The 18,603-nt window shown below is 45.2% G+C and overlaps 1 protein-coding gene across 1 annotated transcript; it reads left to right on the forward strand.

Moving 5' to 3' along the window:
* Positions 1 to 412: 412 nt before the first annotated feature.
* On the forward strand, positions 413 to 16,613 carry LOC116995756 (endoplasmic reticulum resident protein 27-like). Its single transcript, XM_033058701.1, has 7 exons — positions 413 to 553; positions 771 to 871; positions 3,671 to 3,808; positions 6,929 to 7,042; positions 9,765 to 9,890; positions 15,322 to 15,519; positions 16,167 to 16,613. The coding sequence occupies exons 1-7, from the start codon at positions 433 to 435 to the stop codon at positions 16,209 to 16,211; spliced, it is 843 nt and encodes a 280-aa protein (XP_032914592.1). The 5' UTR covers positions 413 to 432; the 3' UTR covers positions 16,212 to 16,613.
* Positions 16,614 to 18,603: the final 1,990 nt, after the last annotated feature.

Consider the following 18,603-nt stretch of genomic DNA (forward strand, 5'->3'; position numbering starts at 1 on the left):
CAACTGAATGAGCCAGGGAGCTATAACATACCCTTCTCATGTTTAACACTTACCATAGCAGCTGTTCCCTGTGGCTCGTGCAAGAGCTGCATGTCCCCATAGCTGGCCTGCTGGCCAAGCACAAGAGAACATCAGCCTCTGGGATCCAGCACCTGGAGAAGGATGTTCTTAACCTAGCTGGGGTGTCTGGTCACAAAGGTGTGGGGCAGCTGCAATGTCCAGTGCTGTGGGTGAGGACACACCGCCGGCAGTGTTCTCTCCAAGGCTGATTCCTGCACAGAAGGGAGGGGCTTTCTCCAGCCAGGCAGTTATCTCAGGAGCTGAAGGCTTTGCCCTGGGCCAGCTGCTCCCTTCCCACTGCCCCAGGAGAGGCTGTGTGTCCCCACAGCAGCTGACGTGTCTCTAGCAGAAGAGAGGACTGTAGCAGGTGGCATGGCGAGGACAAGGCAAGCTGGTACCATGGGCACATCCATTTTCCCCTGCCTCTTTGTTATCCTGCTTACCAGATGCTCCCCAGCAGGGTGTACTGGAGGGAGTGACTCTGCATCCCACAGTAAGTGAACTTTCTTGCTGCCTTGGGGCAACTCTGGGTCTGCTGCAGGAAGTCCTCCTTATCCAAGGTATGCTGCACAAACATTGTGTTGAGCTTGCAGGAGAGGTGTGTGGGTGAGCTTGTAAGGTTGGGATATTTGTTTGTGTGTGTGTTGGGGGGATCCTCTTTGAGCTGCACCTCATGTAGACTCTGCCCAACCCCGACCTTTGCTCTGCAGGCACGACCAGCACCACAGAGAAACCTATCCTGTTAAACAACATTGCAGATGCTGAAGCCTTTGTCAGTCGTGCAGAGGTGGCAGTCATTGGATTCTTCCAGGTGTGTTCACAGCACCCCTCCTGTGCCATTTGTGAGCTCTATCCCACCCTGAAGAGAGCATGAGGCTGGATGCGGTGTAAACACCTGCCAAAGGCAGCTGTTGTCCCAAAAGGTGCTGGGGCTGTCAGAGGCATGTGGAGGGATTAGGTGATGGGTCACAGAGAAAACACATGGAATGTGGTCTGTGCATGGAAAAGGAGATGGAGCAAGGGAGGAAGATGAAGTAGGTTGTAGGAGCCCTGGAGCAGGAGAGAGGGAAATGCTGCAGGGGAAGAAACCAATGCATGGTAGAGAAACAGTGTTAGTGAGGGGTGAGTGGGAATGTAATTTATTTGCTGCAGTCAGCAAAGACAGAGTAAGGCACTGAGTGTGTGATGGGGATGAGGAAGTCAAGTCTCAGGGAGAAGTGATAGTGCAGGTCTGCTGAAGTTCAAGAGTGTTTGGGCTCAGACTGCAGCTTCTTCGTAGGGAGGATGTAGGCATGGTCTCTCTCTCACTTCTTTGTTTCCCAGAGTAGATATCCTTGAGATCTCTGTCTCTTTTTTGTCTAAATTCCACTGAATTAAAAGGTGACTGACAGGTACAAGTTCATTGCCCCCCCCAAAAGGCATGAGTATTTTTCCTCAGAAAATAAAAGGAAGATATTTGCTGAGCTACAGCAAAGTAAAACAGAGGCCTCTTTAACAGGATCCTTATTACTTTTAAGGTCCCCAAGTTGCACCTTTCCCCATGTTTTCTTTGAGCTCTGTTCTGCTTTTCTGCTGTCCACACACAGCCTCATGTCAGAGAAGGCTTCAGACCTTCAAAAACAGGTCCTTCTGCAAGCACCTTCCTCCTCGTGCCCTATGGCTGGAGCTGGAGGGCAGTCCAGGGAGGTCATCACGCTCTTGGCGTAGGGCAGTGGCATCTCAGAGCCCCCCACAGAGTGAGGACCGACAGTGCTGCCTCTGCAGCATGAGCAGCAGCAAGTCTGAGGTGTGTGCCCCAGGGGCAGCGTAAGCGCTGATCACAGAGCACCAGCCGCCACGACTTGGGTGCCTGCAGGCAATCGGAGCTCCTCGGGGCTGCTCTTGCAGCGCTAAAGCTGTGCAAGCCAGCCAGGCAATCTGCACACGCAGAACGAAAGTGCCGAGACGCCTCCTTGCCGCAGGGCTGCTGGCTGGGCTTGCGGCAGAGCCGTGCCCAGAGCCTCCTCCGGAGCTGCCGCAGGGACGTGGCTCCTTTTGTCTTTTTGTGACCTCCCCCTGCAGGACTGCGCTCTTAGAGCCAGGCAGGAGGCTGCCAGGAGCACGGGGCAGCAGTCAGCGATATCCCGGGCATTCAGCATGCCAGCGCTGCGCTGGAACAGCAGATAAAGATGTACGTGTGCCATGAAGGCTTGGCTCTCGGCCTGAAAGTATATTCATCCAAATAAAGTCCATGTTCTCTGCTCACCATAAATTATTTCTGTGCCGCAGCCTTTCGGTTCGCTGCAGTACGTGGCTCGGCAAGCTTCCCGTATAATGAGCACGGCCTCCCTGCCTGGGAACAGCGTGCCGGGGTGGAAACACAGCGCACTGCTCCAGAAACCCGCGTGTCTCTGAGAAAGGGCCATGCCCGGCCTGATTAAACCCCAGGTTTCCCAGGAATGCTCCAAAACTCAGAGAGATTATCCCCACTCTGGGCTTGAGCACTCTCACCAGAGCAATGTTGAGTCACTGGCATTTCCAAAACAGGTCATGAGAGATGTTTTTCTCTGGAATGAACAAAGAATTTTGTTCTCCATTCTCTCTGGGCTCACAAACAGCTAGCTGACAGCTCAAACTAAAAAGAAAAACAAACCAATTTCCAAGTAGAGACCATGTCTTGAGAATTTATATCCAATAAATAGAAGTATCAAAAGTACGTCACGTAAAGTTGGGAATGGGAATAGCAAGGGAGGTTTTAATACTGGAAAAGGCTAGTAGTAGTTAATGCTCTCTGCAGGAGAGGGAATGGACCTCAGAATACCGAGAAATTGCGCATTTCTATCCTTCGTTATACCTGAATGTATAGGTATAATACAGGATGTACCTAAGACATCCTTTTCAAAGGACCCACGGTCCTGATAATGCAAAGTGTTCAAAATTGTAACCCCCTGACTGTAGAATCAAAATTAGCTTAAAAACTGTGACGTTCATATATATATATACACATATATACATATATATATATTATAAGCACACACAGGTTTATACATACATACATATATATATATACACATATATATTTATGTATGTATGTATGTATTTGAACGTGCCACACCTGCGTTCCGGGTTTGTGCCCTTCCCGAGTCTGTCCCTTCCCGGGTCTGTGCCCTTCCCGGGTTTGTCCCCTTCCCGGGTTTGTGCCCTTCCCGGGTCTGTCCCTTCCCGGGTCTGTCCCCTTCCCGGGTCTGTCCCCTTCCCGAGTCTGTCCCCTTCCCGGGTTTGTGCCCTTCCCGGGTTAGTGCCCTTCCCGGGTTTGTGCCCTTCCCGGGTTAGTGCCCTTCCCGGGTCTGTCCCCTTCCCGGGTCTGTCCCTTCCCGGGTCTGTCCCTTCCCGGGTTTGTGCCCTTCCCGGGTCTGTCCCCTTCCCTCGGCGCATCCCGGCATGCAGGGGGCGGTGGCGGCTCCCGCCGGCACCGAGCGGCCGCCAGGTGTCGCTCTCGCGCCGCCCGCGGCCGGTTCTCAGGCCGGTGCCGGTGGTGATGCCGGTGGTGATGCCGGTGCCGGTACCTGTGCCGAGCCCCGGTGGTCCCGCTCGGGCTCGGCCCCTCACCCTCCCTCCTCTGCCTCCGCAGGACCCGCAGAGCCCCGAGGCGGAGCAGTTCGGCCTGGCGGCCGGGCAGGTGCCGGAGGTGCCGTTCGGGCTCAGCAGCAGCGCCGCCGTCCTGTCCCACTACGGCGTCTCGGCGAACACGGTCGCGCTGTTCCGCACGGTGCGTGAGCATCGCCGGAGCTGCCTGCCGGGAGCACTGCCAGGCAAACACCAGCATCTCCAGCAGGAGGGGCTGGTTCTGGATCCCCCAGCACGCTGGTGGGGCTGGGAGAAGCTCTTGGGCCAGGGCATACAGCGGTAAAAAGCGTAAAACTCATCTCTCCTTAGGGCAAGCCAAAAATAGGGGTGGCACTGATAGTCAGGCTGCCTGGCCATCTCAAAGTACATCCCTCTTCCTGCCCCAAAGAGGATTTTGCTTTTCAATTGCAGAGTACCTGCCACCGACACACGGAGCATTAATTACACCTGGTAAGATTCTCCTGTTTAGGTATTTGCCCCAGGGAGCTGGTTCAGCACCCAGTGCTCTACAAAGAGCAGTGCCCGTGTTTCTCCATGACCTGCCTGGAGCTTGGCATTAACTTGGATGGGGTTTCTGTGGTTTTGTTATCAAAACTTGGCAAGTGTCACTTCAGGCAGGCAAAACTGTCTCCTAGGGTTCAAAACTTTTCCATCATGACAGAAAACAGACCCAAACTAGGTCTCCAGTTAAGAGATGCTGTGCCACCCTACACTGTGGTTTGCAGACTCATTTCCTAAATATGCTTTAGGCATTAGAAATCTTGCTTTGGAATTTCTTAGGATGTATGCTGTGCTAGATTAAATTCCATTTACTCCAGTTCTAAGTGCAGGTAACCCAATGTAGCCTCAATGTAGCTATATTTGCTGAAATTTAAGGAGATGATACTGGGAAGAGCCATGTACTTGATGCAAAAGTGCCAAGTATTCTACTATTTACATCAATTTCACCATGTTGCCCCTTCTCACACAAGCATGGCTGTTGAAAACAGCAGAGGTAGGTGTGTCTGAAGAGGAATGGGGCTCCAGGCAGCACAAGATGTCCTAAAAGCCAGTCAAGTGTTGTGACACCAGACCTCTAAGTGCTTGAGGTGGGGAGAAGTGAATACAGACTGCATGTCCTAGGGAAACTAAATATGGCAGCTTGGCCAAGTTGTACAAAGACTGGACAGTTTGTTCTCTTTTTTCCCCACATCATTTCCTGCACCATGTTTACCACTGATATTACCCAAATAATTAGAAAAGAATGATCTAAGAGTGAGCAATAGATAGGCAGATCCTTTTATTTAACCTTTTATTTGCTAGATGTTGCAATTTTAAGCAACGCCCATTTCAATTTTGGTCCTTAGTCATTGTGGTTTTCTTCCAAAAATATTGAAAAGATCCTTTGTTTTTGCACTGTGGCAGATAGTGAGGATGACTGCACTGGGGGAGAGTTTGATAAAAGAAAGTGTTTGGATTGTTGGAATTTGTATTGTATTGAATATTCTTTGCTTGGAGTCAAGTTTTTGCGACTGAACTCTTGTTTAATTTGGAAAAAGAAACAGCCGAGAAAACAATACACTAGTCAGGTTCAAATGTGGTTGACAATTCACTTGTCTGATTGTCAGTTTTTTCTTAAATTATCAGACACATTATTTTTCCTTTTATCCAGTGCTGAATAATGTGTAGGAGTAAGAGGTCAGAGATAAAATAGAATTTTAAAAGAACGGATACAGAAACTTGGAATCAAATACTCGTTTGAAGGATACAAAGATGTGTCACCAGGATAGAAGTGAATCAGAGGCATAAATAATTTTTTTTTTTTTTTGCCTTTGCAGTGTATGAAACACAATGCCTAGGAGTTTAAACCATAATTACAGTAGTAGGAGGGACTGTGTCAACTGGTGAGACATCTTTGTATATAGGGGAAAGAAACTGATTTATTCTAGTAAGAAATCCTGATAGACCTAAAAAGTACATAATTAACAGATGCTAACCACCTAATTATATGAAGTGACAAAGAAATTTTGACTAGAGCTTCAACTATTTAATGCAGGCTATTTTTCAGCCTTGTTTACTTAAAAACATAAATGTTGAGTGCAGATTCAAGATGTTATTATACCCAAATGGAAATCAGATGTTTCCAGAAGCCCTTGAAAGTCAAGAGAAGACTTTCTGTAGAGTCCAGGCTGCTTTAGATTGGTTCCCAAGTCTCATCCACTCAGGTGTTGCACTGTCCTGATCTTATTGACTTGAGCAGAACTGCCCTTTCTGTTATGCAGGAGGAAAATTTGTGAGAGGAATCAGGCCACACAGTCTGAAAAGCACCAGCTTGTGTTGTCAGACAGGGTGGGTGACTAGTATCAAAGACCTTGCCAATGACCACAGAATAGCAAAAATTACTTTAGATGTCTGCACACCACTGGAAAAACTAACGCAAGAACTTTCAGAGGTTGCCCAGACACAGAGAATAATATCTGGGATGTGCATGTAGACTGCTCCTCAGCCCCAAGAACCTCATTCAATGGCTTTCAAATCCCTAACTTTGATCCTACTTCATGTCAGAGACCACTTATCCCACTGGCTTAACTCCATCACATCCTGTGGTGGTACTGTACAGGAACTCTGCCCATTCACTCTGGTGTATTGCTATCATTCAGTGGTTGTCTGCTTTTTTTCTGTTTATCAGGTCATGAAAATCTCAATAAAATCACATCATTTTGAGGGGATGAAGCGTGGGGAGATGTGCAGGAGGATGGATTTTCCTCTAAAGCTGAAATATGCTGGGCTTAATTTTTTTTCATTTTTCTTTTTTTTTCTTTTCCTGCTGTACTGTAAGAAAAATCCTCTCTTTATTGGAGAGATTTCCTGCTTGCACAATGTTTCCAGGAATTCCATACCGGGCGATGCCAATGTTTATTACTTGTAGAAGAAACAGAATAAGCAGATGAAGATTTTTAAAAGGGACATAAACCCAGTATTGATGTGAGGAGTTAGACTATTTAATGACCTCTCTCACAATGCCTAGAGTCGTTTGTCAGCTAATTCTCCCTGTCTCCAGTGCATTGAGAGCTGATATTGTAGGGATGTCTGGAGTCCTAAGAGATTTCTGTTATGCCAAGATTTTGCCTTGTCCTTGGGAGGCTGGAGGAGGCTGCGAGATCCTTATCTCAAAGTGCAGGCTGGTCCCTGTAGGTTCCAGTCCTCCAGAAGGGGTGGTGGGAAGAGGAGCTGCTGAGAGGAGAGGACAGCTGTGACTGTAGGTGTCTTTGCCTGTCTTCAGGTAGACAATGACCGGCGGGATCTGGATATGAACAACAGAGAGGTTGATGCCAAGAAGCTGGTTCGCTTTGTCCGGATCAACGAGCTCCGCCTGGTGACAGAGTACGACCCTGTGGTAATTACCAGCTCCAGTAAATTTGGGATGTTAAGGGGCAGAGAACTCAATTTCTTACTACTCTGCAAGCTTCCTTCCATGGACATTTGCCATGTTGTGTCATGCCTGCAGAGCCAGCTCAGTCAGAATGCCCTCTCTTTGACAAGCCTTGAGAAATGTGGAAGCTCAAATGACCTGCTCTCAGAAGGCAGGCTTTTCTGCATCACTCAGCACATAGGGCTTGATGTAAGCCCAGATATTTGAGTGCATATTCAAGAGTGGGTTGGGAACTTCAAAGCAAAATCTTTCCCATCCCTTCATTGTTTCTCTAAAATTCATCAGTTCAACAATCACCAGCATCACCAATAGAAACAAGCAAGCAAGCAAACAAACAAACAAGCAAAGCACACGTAAAATCAGGCTTAGAGTGCTTCCATGTTGGTCATCTTCACTGGCTTACCCATCTGACTGGCAGTGGGGTCCCAGCACTCCTCCCTGCTGTAGAGGTTGACCAAGGATTTGGGTTCCTCTGAAATCTCAGCAGTTCCCTGGTCTCATTGCTGTGGAGTCAGTAGGTCTTAGAAGCCCCAGTTGCTGCAAGACCGAGACTTCATCATTACTGATGGGGTATTTTGTGGCCTTCTGGATAGAAATAACAGTTCTGACCAGGCTCAGCTTGTATTAGAGAAGAATGGCCCAACCTGTTCCAGAGCTATACCTTTTCAAGATAAACTCAAGGATCACCTAAAAGAACTGATGCATCCATTCAGTTCAGTTGCAACCCCAACCCACCAGTACCAGAGCATTTTGTTTGAAATTTAACATTTTTCCCCACAATTAAATATGGTAGGAGTTGTTTTTTTTTTACCCTAAGCAAAAAAAAAGTTGTTTTTTTTCATTTCAATACATTTTGAAATCACAAAATATTTCTGGGACTGCTATATCCTGCCCCACTGGCCTAACAACTCTTTAAGAACATCCAAGTCATATCAGCAGGGATGATGTTCTTGTCTTTGTAATTTCCCAGACCCTCTGAAACCTTGGAACCCCTGTTAGATGCTTTTGAAATTCATGGGACAATGTCTCTTCCTTTATGCAATTCTGTTGATGCTTCGGGTTCTCACTGCACGGTGTCCTGTTTGGTGCCCAGGCTGTCTCCCTGACTGAGAATTCCTCAGCTGTTCAGCTGGTCCCCTCCACCCTGGCTGTCAGCGCAGATGTTATTACAGTTTTTTTCCCAGACACTCTGGAGCTCTATCAAGGTGCTGCAATTAACAGTGCCTCCTGCAGTCCCTGGCCCAAAGCCCTCCCAGCTTCCCTAAGGTTGCTTGTTTTTTCCTAAATATTTATTCCCAGTGCATATGCTGTTTGCATCCAAAAATGCTGCAGGTCAGCAGATTATAGGATCACATGGCTCGCACCAAGTGCTGCCAAGAGTTTCTCTCCCCATCCTGGGGCCCTTACTGCTTCTCCCACATACTTCAGGAATTTTTAGACAATATTTACCCTTGTGGGCTTTTCAGGAGAGTCAGATGTGATCCAGCCCTGCTGATGAGCTTTGCTGATTGCTCTTACACAAGCTTGTGCAGACAAGCACACCTTTGTGTGGAACTGCTGGAGGAGCTGCAGCTCCTGTCTTGCCTACTCTCACCCCAGCCTTGTCAAAGGGCTTGCTGCTGGCTGGCTTCACCCTCATCCTCCTCCAGCAGGTCCTCTAATGGTTTCCAGCTTAGCTTGCAGCCCCTCTACTGTCCCCTGCCTCAGCTGCACACCGTGAGAAAAATGAAGGGATAGAAAATATCTGATAAACATTAAGCTAAGAGCAGAGTCCCATCTGCCAAAAGTGAGATGCTGTTATTCAGGGCCCTTGCCAGCATGCACTCCCTGACCCCTTCCTTGTTACTCCTGGAGCATGTGGAAACTTTCTGCTCCCACTGGCGGGGAGCTGCACAGTCTGTGCCTCTGTGGTTTCGGTGCCATTAGGGAGGCAGCAGGTCTAACCCCACTGCTGTTTAATTTGAGGGAGAGGCTGCAGGCCTGCAGGAAGCAGGCAGAAGGAGAAATGAGATGACGAGTGAGAGAGTTCATGGAGATGGTGCCGTGGCTTCTTGGGCAGTGCCAGCCCTGGTTCCTCACAGAGGGCCAGTGTGCAGTGCCCGCTTGGCCCTTGCCCAGGGTCTTCTCTTACTGTGGGACAGCAGAGCCAATTTTAACCCTCAGCACTCAGGAGCGTCCAGGCCATCAGTTGCTGAAACTGTGGACTCATCCCCATCCTACATACAGTGTAACGCTATAGAAAAAAAAGAAGGAAGATAAGGACAAACACCAGCCTTGACACCACAAATCCTTCCCCCTTTCTTGCTCATATTTCAGACAGACGCTGGACCTCAGTGATTTAGGACACCCTTACATTCAGCGTTTACTGGCCTTGCTCTTCACATCCTTGCTCTAGTCTTCAGCTTCCTGTATTCTGCCCTAATCCTGCTCCTCTTGCCTAGCTTCTATCTTAAGTCCAGTGATGGACCTTTCTGGTCTTCAGACTCAGCAAAGTAGGAGGCTAATAGTTCCTGCAAAGAACCCAGATTGGATCCCTCCGCTTAAAGAAATCTGTCCTGCTTGTGATGCTGATTTGCAAAGAAACCACAGCTGAGCCATGTGGAGTTATGTCCCTCTGACACTACATCCAATGCCAATTGAGTGTTCTCAATCTCCTTGCCCTTGTTTCTCTCCCTGTGCTGGGCAGACAGCAATAGGTGTGATGCAGAGTTCAGTGGAATTTAACCTCCTCCTGCTCACAGACAAGATGTCTCCAAAGCACCCTGAGCGAATGCGCAAGTTTCGGGCAGCGGCAGAGCTCTACAAAGGGAAGGTAAGTCCTGAGAGAAACAGGGGCTGTTAGGGAGGAAAAAACCCCAGTGATTTCTGCCATGAATGGGGAGGGCATAATCTCCTCAGTGAATTATGAGAACAAAGGTCAAGTAGCAGGAAAAGAGGATTATCTGGATAATTAAATAGAGGGGTTGGTTCTGTTCATCTTCAGCCAGTTTGCCACCTCGCGGAAAAATACCCTCTGTGTCCTGCTCGCCTGGTCTATTGGTGAAACATCGTGTACTTCGTTGCTTTTAGTCCAATTTTGTTCCCTTTTACTGGGAGATGATGCACAGCTGCTGTGCTTCAGTCTGCCAACAATTGAGCTCCACTGATGTGAGAGGTGAATTTGTATCTACAGCCTGCAGGATGCCAAGGAGCCTTATATAAGTGACCAGAGAGCAAATAATGTCAGGGTTTATTAACTCTTAGACTTCTGCAAATGGCTGTTTTAAAGGAGCTGCAAATTTATTGCTTAGATTTCCCACACTAAGATGATGAAATAGATGAGGTGTTTCAGAGAACTTTTGCCTGAATCTCATCCCTCTGGGAACAGAGCTCCCCAAATAGTAAATCATCCTATGTCTGCTTCTCTGCCAGCAGATGGATTACAGTGGAATTTGTGTCCAAGGAACAGAGGAATGAACTTGCAACCAAAGGAGGATTGGGAGCATTTGTGGCAAGGGACAACAGCAGATGGGAGGGGGGCAGACTATCACAGAAATAGGGAAGGATGAGCTGAGAGGCATAAAAAGGTCTTCCTCTGAGAAGTGTAGGGCTGGAAAGGTTTGGGATCTGATAACTAGAATATCTGTATTAATCTGGTGTTGGCATTGAAGGAACAGATTAGAAATCAAGTATACCCTCACCTTCAAATTCAGTGACCACCTCAGAACCATGCAATCTCAAAAGTCTTGAGACTTGCTTACAGCAGGACTACTTTGGAACCTTTTCATCTTTCCTAGCTACTGGCAAGAGGCTAGGCAGAAGCTATGCACCAAAATCAGAAGGTCTCCTCAAAAATGTTTTGCTTTGATGAATATGTAGTTATAGAAGAAAACTCATATATCTGTAAAATTTCATTTATTGTTGTGAGATGTGTGTTAAAGTGACCCCATTACCACTGTTCTCCATGAGAAGCAGTCTGATACAGTCTCCACCTAGCAGCTACTTCTTCTAACACAATGCTGTTTAGCATCACTGGCTTTGCTGATCCAGCTGCATCTAGTTTTCATGTGACTTGCCTACATCTGAGAAAATGGCTATAATTTTCCTAGAAAACATTGGCTAAAACATTGGCTAAAATGTTGTGCTGAAGTTCAGACAATTCTCACCAAGCCAAACCTAGTTTTTTTTTTAATTTGTGCAGGCAAGTTTCCAACTAAATCAGCCTACAAGTTTGCCAGAGTAAAATATAAACATTATACATGTGGGGATTTGACTAATTATTTCCACTTTACTGCTGTGGTACTTGAGGACACAGAGATGAAGTGACTTAGAGCTTAATAAGTTTTTTTTCCTGAAGGAATGGCACTCTGAGGAGTAAATTGTGTTTTGGACTGCCCTCCTAGAAAGCAGTGAGAGAGTGCTAGGATCCCTCTGATAGAATTCTAGATCTGGATAGTGAGGAGTAAGCAGAGTGATATGCCCAGTTAGGTTTGTCTCCATTGTTCTGTCATATAGAAAGACCTTAATTAGTTTGGGTATCAGTGGCAGCCACCGCACAATGCCATGGAAATCCCTACTGGCTAATTTTCCTATGTGAAGTTATGTGTTGTTGGAACTACCAAATTAATTGAGGTTTGCTTGAAAACAAGTATTGATTAGATTTTGCCTTTTAGTGACTTGCAGATTGTCTGAGAATAAATGCAAGGTTTTTGACTGGAATGTTGTTCAGGATTACCAGTGAATAATTCCTGTCCTGGGGGACAGTGCTGAAATGCTTGTTTGTGCTGAAGGGCTAGTGCTATCAGGGCTTTCAGCAAGGAATCATCACTGTGCAGTGGAGAGATGTTCTGCTGCACTCTGATGGAAGAGCAGTCCCTGTCACTGTCATCACCAGTGGGAGGGAAAAGAGAAACTTACTGCTTGGATGAAGAGATGAAAAGGAGCTGCTGCTGCTTCTGAGTGACTGACCCCAAAGAGTGAAGAAAAACCATGAAATTGTGAAATAACTTAGGAAGGAAAACACACCTAAGATAATTGAGTCCAACCATTAAAGGATCATGAGGAAGTTATTCACCTGCCAGTTTCTGGATTATGGTCTTTTCACCTTTTAGTTTATATTTTCACTTCTGCCTGAGAGGCAGCTCAGATTTTCAGCTGGAGGATCCATGAGGAAGGATGGTGAGGACTTTTATTTGAAAACATCTGAACTGCACCTGGAGCAACAGTAACTTCCTGGAAACAGCCTAAATTTTTATAGATTTTATTGTGGAATCTGAGTGCTATAAAATGTTGGAGAGGAAAATGCAAATGGTAGATCATGCTGCACCAGCAGAAGCTGACAACAATAAGAAGAAACATGGTAGTTTTCCAGCACACTTTGAGAAACAACTGTGGGTGGATAACAGTGAACAGAGTATAGAGCACTGCAGCTGCAAGAGTAAATCCACCAGCCTTCTTGGATCTTCAACTAATATGTGCTTATTTGAGAAAGTCCTGCCCAGAGTCCAGGCAAGGAAAGGAAATGCACTGGAAAGGATATGTCAGGGCCACAATAGTCATATTCAGTTTTCTTTCTACAGTATCAGACTATAAAATGATAATTACAGCTGGTGTAACTCATGGGTGTTTGCTGAAGTCTCAATAAGGTAATGTTGGGAATAACAAAAGAAGCTTTGGTTGCAGCTGACATAACTGGTTTCCAATGTCAAAATTATTTGGGTAGGCATGTTTGTAAACTCCCTTTTAATTTAGACGTAGGTCTATTTAGAACTGCAATCTGAGAAACTCCTGGTGTCCTTCAGGAGTTTTTCCATGGAAATTAAAAAATGATGCCTTTTCTTTTGCAGTCATTCGTACAATTTGTATTCCTCTTGTCAGACATTGATGGCTCCAGAACTGAGAGAGATAATATTTAGATATGCCTCTTTTAGCCATAAACAGAGGAGGCTGTAAATATGGACTTTTAATGCCACTTAATAAATATCTCCAGTAAAGTTGTTTTTATAGTTGTCTTTTTTTTTAATTTCATGACTGATGTTTTTGTTTTGCTTTGATGTACTATGATGTGAGAAAATTACTCAAACGTCAGAATTTGATCTTTTTGCTTATACAAAACAGTGAACTGCAGCTCTCTGAAGTTTAAAGTCAAACACTGGATATAAGGCTTGACCATCCTTTCTGTTTGTCTTTGTTGGAGGAAAAACTAAGCAATATCAAATTTTCAATTAACTTTAATTCCTTGGGCAATAACATCATTCCAGATTTTAGCATCTACCAGGAACTTGATGTTCTAAAAGCACTGGCTAGGAATCAATTTGTCAAGACACCAATGCAGCACCAGTGTACAAAATTATGAAAGGTGGTTTATTGCAAGTGACAGTGCACAGTTGATATCGTGTGAAGGGGACATGTGTCAGAGGTTTCTCATTCATGCAGGATGTCCTTCACTGCCTGAAGCAGCAGATCTCTGAACACAGGCAAGAAGATTGCTACAAAATGAAAAAAAATCATGGAAATAATCTCAGAATTTGAAACATCCAACCAGCTATTGTACAGGATAGTATGAAATGGAAAGTGAACTATCTGTCTGGGATGGAACTAAGTGATCTTTATCAGTGACATTAGAGTTGCCATTATAAGTGGGATTTGTTTTTGGTGAATTGTAGCTTTGGTAGGTCATCTGAGTATAGGTTGTCTTGTCACCTCCTGTAAAGAAACCTAAAAGCTGTTGAATGTGAAAATGCAGAACAATTTACTGTACTGACACTCTGAAAGTGCTTCCCTCCAACACTGGCTTATGTTCCCAGTGTTCTAGTTGAAAAGAGAACCCCAAAACATTACATACTGCTGTTCCATCTGAAAGCCTCTTAGATCAGACCTGTGAACCTTAAATAGGTGACCCTTTTCTAGCTCCTTGTTTTATCCTGCAAAAAGATGAATTAAGTGCTCTGGGAGAAGTACCCCACAACCTGTCTGTTCTCTAACTTTTGCTCTTAGTGCACAGTTGACTTTTAAAAAAAAAATTACAAATTATGAGCATCACATATCCAGTGAAAATGCTGTTCCTCTTTCTGTGTTTCATAAAACTGAAATTAAACCTTACAGCAGCCTAACTATCCCTTGTCCCCATAGGCTGTTGCCTAGGAAAATTTTCAGATATATTTGGTTTTTTATAGAACATAAATTTAATAAGTAAAGAATTTAGGATTTATGAAGTTTATTTTTAGAGAAGAAAACAAGTTTGGAACTAACGTGAGTGTTCCTCATTGAAAAGAAAGAAAAACATGAGTCACGGCCTGGGAACTGGGCACATAATCTTCACATTTCGTTGCTTCTTTTTTTTAAACTCTTCTTTTCTTGTGTAAGTGAAGCCAGAACCTTGTCCATAGGTATATTGAATATGCTAGGCCCAGTAGATTGCACAGGGTAAAAAGAAGATAAAATAACACGTGCTAACTGGCTGTTTATTTCATTGACTTGGATCTCATCTGCTGAGGGATTCTATTTAATCAGGTCACTGATTAAACTGTTTAACTGCTATATTTATTTTCTTTTATAAATTTTATGGTAAGGACTGTAGGTCATTCTCATCCTGGCTTATTCATGTTGAGCTTCTCTCCCTGGGTCTGAAGGCTCCACTGAGCTGGGGTGTATGGACCTTGGTGTCTCCTCTTTCCCAAATCATTGCATTCTCATTTGTGCTCACTGCACATCACTTCAGTATGTTCTTTAGTTTTGCTACTCTCATGTTCTTATCCTTGCAGGCTCCTGATGCCCTGATGCCCATTCCCACATTTTTGCAATTAAATTTGATTCTTCCTGCACCGAAACCCCTTTTTACACTGGTTCTTTCATGCATTTGAGCATCCAAATAACATGCAAGGAAAGGATTCAGCTTCTTTGGCATTTGCTGTTAAGATAAAAGACATCTTGTTTTCGTATCTATTAAGAGAATAGAAGTGAAGACTGCCTTCCTGTTATTTTGTAGATACATTTTTAAAGAAGGTGAAAGAAGATATTTTCTTTGGTAGTGTAAATCTGAACTTGAAAAAATACAGACAAATACACTGAATGGAGCTGCTAGATAATAGCCAAGGAAAGTTTTGTCCTAACACTTGGACATGGATGGTTTTTTCAAACTCTTTATAAAAATATCACTGTTAATATTCATATGATCACCGCTTGGGGATCTGTTCTCTGTCTCGGCTTTTTTTTTCCCTCAAATTTCTGATTTTCTCACATTTTCTTTCCTATTTCCATCACAGATTCTTTTTATCCTGTTAGACAGCAATTTGAAGAGCAATGAACGAGTATTGTCATACTTCCAACTGAAGAAGTCCCAGCTGCCAGCTCTGGCTGTATTCCACACACCAGATGATGAGCACGACGTGTTGACTGTGGATGAAATCTCCATTGAGCGTGTACAGGACTTCTGTAACCGTTTTCTACAGAAAATGCAAAAGGTACAGGGGGCCCTGATGCTGTTGTTTACCAGGCTCTTGAAGAAGATGACTTCAGTTCCTTGAACTCCTCCCCATTCCTGTCACTTTCTCTTTCATGTACATTTCCACTTGAATATCAGAGAAGCATTAGATTTAGGGCAGAGCAGAGATGGATTCCTCTGCAGAGCCTCCTTCTTCATTGACCTCTGCCTTCTAGTCTACAGCAAGAAGAATTCACTGATCTCTGCAGCTGCATGAAGGTCTCTGTGAAGCATCTATCATTTGGGAACAGCAGCTAGGGAGACAAAGTGAAGAGTGCTTTTGAGTGCTGAGAAGGGAGGTGGTGGATGGCAGCATATGAGAGCAGGCCAGAAAGACAGCAGCATGGATAGGAATTAAATCTATCACAGGAAGACTACAGAATAGAGATAGGGCCTTAGGACTCTACCAGGGGTCTCAGCTGGCAGAGGCACAATTAAATCTCCATGTTCATTCAGTGTTAAAAGTTTTCTCTCTGTCAATATTCATTCTCGTGTAGCACAGGAAATGAGATAGAGCAGTGGCATAGACAGCAGAGGGAGGCATTTGAGTTATTTTGTTTTCTTTATGCCTATGCTGAGAAACCACGTAAATGTCAAGTCTGATTTCATGGCTCTAATGTGTTTTAGAAAGAAGACAAATCCGAGGAGAAGCCCCTCAATGAAGAACTCTGATTCTTTCTCAGCCAAGAGGATGACTGTAGCCAGAGTCTGTTGCTGGTATATGAAGAGCTCATTCTGCCCTTTCAGAGCTCAGCAATTCCTGAGCCAAGTCACTCATGGATTCCTATCATCATCCTATGTACATACATGCTGTCAGTTCTCTCCAGGAATCTCTTCTCTCTTATCTCTTCTCATTTGTTGGCTCCATATCTCTTTTTTCAGCACTTCAGGACCTCTGGTATTGCCCTACAACATGTCTTTCCTTGCCACTCTGATAGAGAAAAGGATGGTGTCGTGAAATGGCAATATCAGAGGTAAAGCTAGTAGCTCCCAGTGATCTGTTTCCCTCATTCTTTTGGGTTTTGGTGCCATGATGGAATCCACTGCCAGCCTTTCCTGATGCTACAAACAGATATGTTGCTTGATATCACATGAAATTTTCCATTTATTTTACTAAATAAAGCAGTAAGTGAGTGGCCTGAATTTTTATGCAAATGTTATTTCTCACTCCCCTTGTCTTTCACTTAAGGACAAGGTATTTAAAAGTAAGTAAGCTCAAAAAATCTCCTTTCTCTCAGTTTAACCAATGCAATACCTAACCAGTCAGGTTGGTTGCTAAGAATCATTCCCGATGGAAATGAACCCATTGTCAATAGATATTTCCACCAGGACAAGAGATATCTGTGAAGTTTGGGATCAGAATATCACTACGTAAGCAGGTCTTAGAGCCCAAGATGTTGCAGTCAGTAATCTTACCCAGGAGAGGCTGTTGTTGATCAGAGCAAGGCATGCTCTCACCATCTATACGGCCAGAGAACTGTCTGCACCAGATGACCTCTTGAACGAGTGTGTGTACAGGGGTAAAATATAAAAATATATGCCTCAATTCTGCTTGATGCCCTTGGGCTTTTGTGCATTGAAGGAAGACTATAGAAGTACAGCATAGATGCTAAGAGCTGAAGGCTGAGCCTCAGAGAAAGGGGAAGAGTTTAAGGGTTTAAGGTGCCAGAATACCTTGCTGCTTTTGCCCTAGGTATAGGTAGAGGTTCCACTGGACTGGAATGACTTGTGCATAAAGTAACTTCAGTGTTGATCTGTGTGAAGGTGTGAGCACAGGGATCAGGCCCTCTGAAGTACTGGGAAGCCAGAGGATCCCATCCTAGACCCTGTCATACTACGGCTTTGAGGATAAGGGATGGCTCACCACCCAATGGCACAGAACCCAGGCAGGGCAAACTCACACCTGCCTTCCAGAAACCTCATGTCAGTGATGTGTGATGGTTTTGAACTCCTGGTTTTATGCCAGTCCTAGAATGTGCAGGGCTGTGTCTCCTGCCAAGAACACTGCTCACTTTCCCTCAGTTGGAAAACTGCTCCTTTTACAGAAATAGCTTGTTCCTCTCTAGGAAGGGTTTATTCCTTTCTCTGCAGAATGGTAGAGAGGGGAGCCATCTATGAGGAGTCTTTGTATTGTAGGTGTTTCCAGTGTCATGCACATCTGTCTGTGGTCCAGACCAAAGAGTGTGGGGGCCCTGACCTGCTGCACGAGTGCCTGAAGTCTGTGTCTTGGCCAGCTGCAGAAATTGGGCACAGCGACGTGACTCTTTCTCAGTGCTTCAGGGAAACAAAATAGGACATGAATGAAGCTCTGGTTCTGCGAACAAGCCTGGGAGTAAAAGCAGTGTCCCCAGTGACTGTGCTCACAGCTGTGTGTACACAGCTAATTATAGGGATAACTTTTCAGGAGCTTCATTATGTACACTGGGGAGTTTAATTCCCTCTGCACCTTACAGAGCTCTGCATCTAACCAACAAACTAGGGAGCCACAAGCAAGCCACAGGAAAAGCCTCCTCCTCCTCCAGCTATTCTGCAGTACTTTGCAGGCCTTACACAGCACAGACAGCCCCGGGGTGCTGCACACAGGATGCCCTGTGCACAGATGTGGTGGCAGTGGAATACAGGGTCTGCCTTCATCCCTGTGCTCAAAGGCTTATGCAGTGCAGCTTTGGTGGGATTAGCCACTGTGATAGGGCATTTGAGGTAGAAACCAGAGGCAGAAACATGTGCATGGGTCAATCTCTTATTTGTTTCATTTTTGAGTTTTGTGCCCCATTGTGTCATCTCTGACGAACTTGTGATGTATGTGGCCCAGATGCTTTGAGCTGTCTGGGGAGGCTGGTTTGGTTTGCAAATGGAGGAAGTTTGAGATGCAAATTGACAGAGGGCAGGATGAAGGGGTTCCCTTTCACCTCAGCACTGTGGCCATACTGTGGTATGAGAGCCCCTGCTCTGTAGCAGCATCTGATCTTAAAGGACATTCAAAATATCTAAGATGAAAGCTCAGTTTGCCTAACAGAAAAGTGAGGCTGCAGAGGCATGTCAAAGCTGCTGCCTTTACCCCAGG

The sequence above is a fragment of the Catharus ustulatus genome, chromosome 4 (assembly GCF_009819885.2).
Source record: "Catharus ustulatus isolate bCatUst1 chromosome 4, bCatUst1.pri.v2, whole genome shotgun sequence".
Taxonomy (NCBI): Eukaryota; Metazoa; Chordata; class Aves; order Passeriformes; family Turdidae; genus Catharus; species Catharus ustulatus.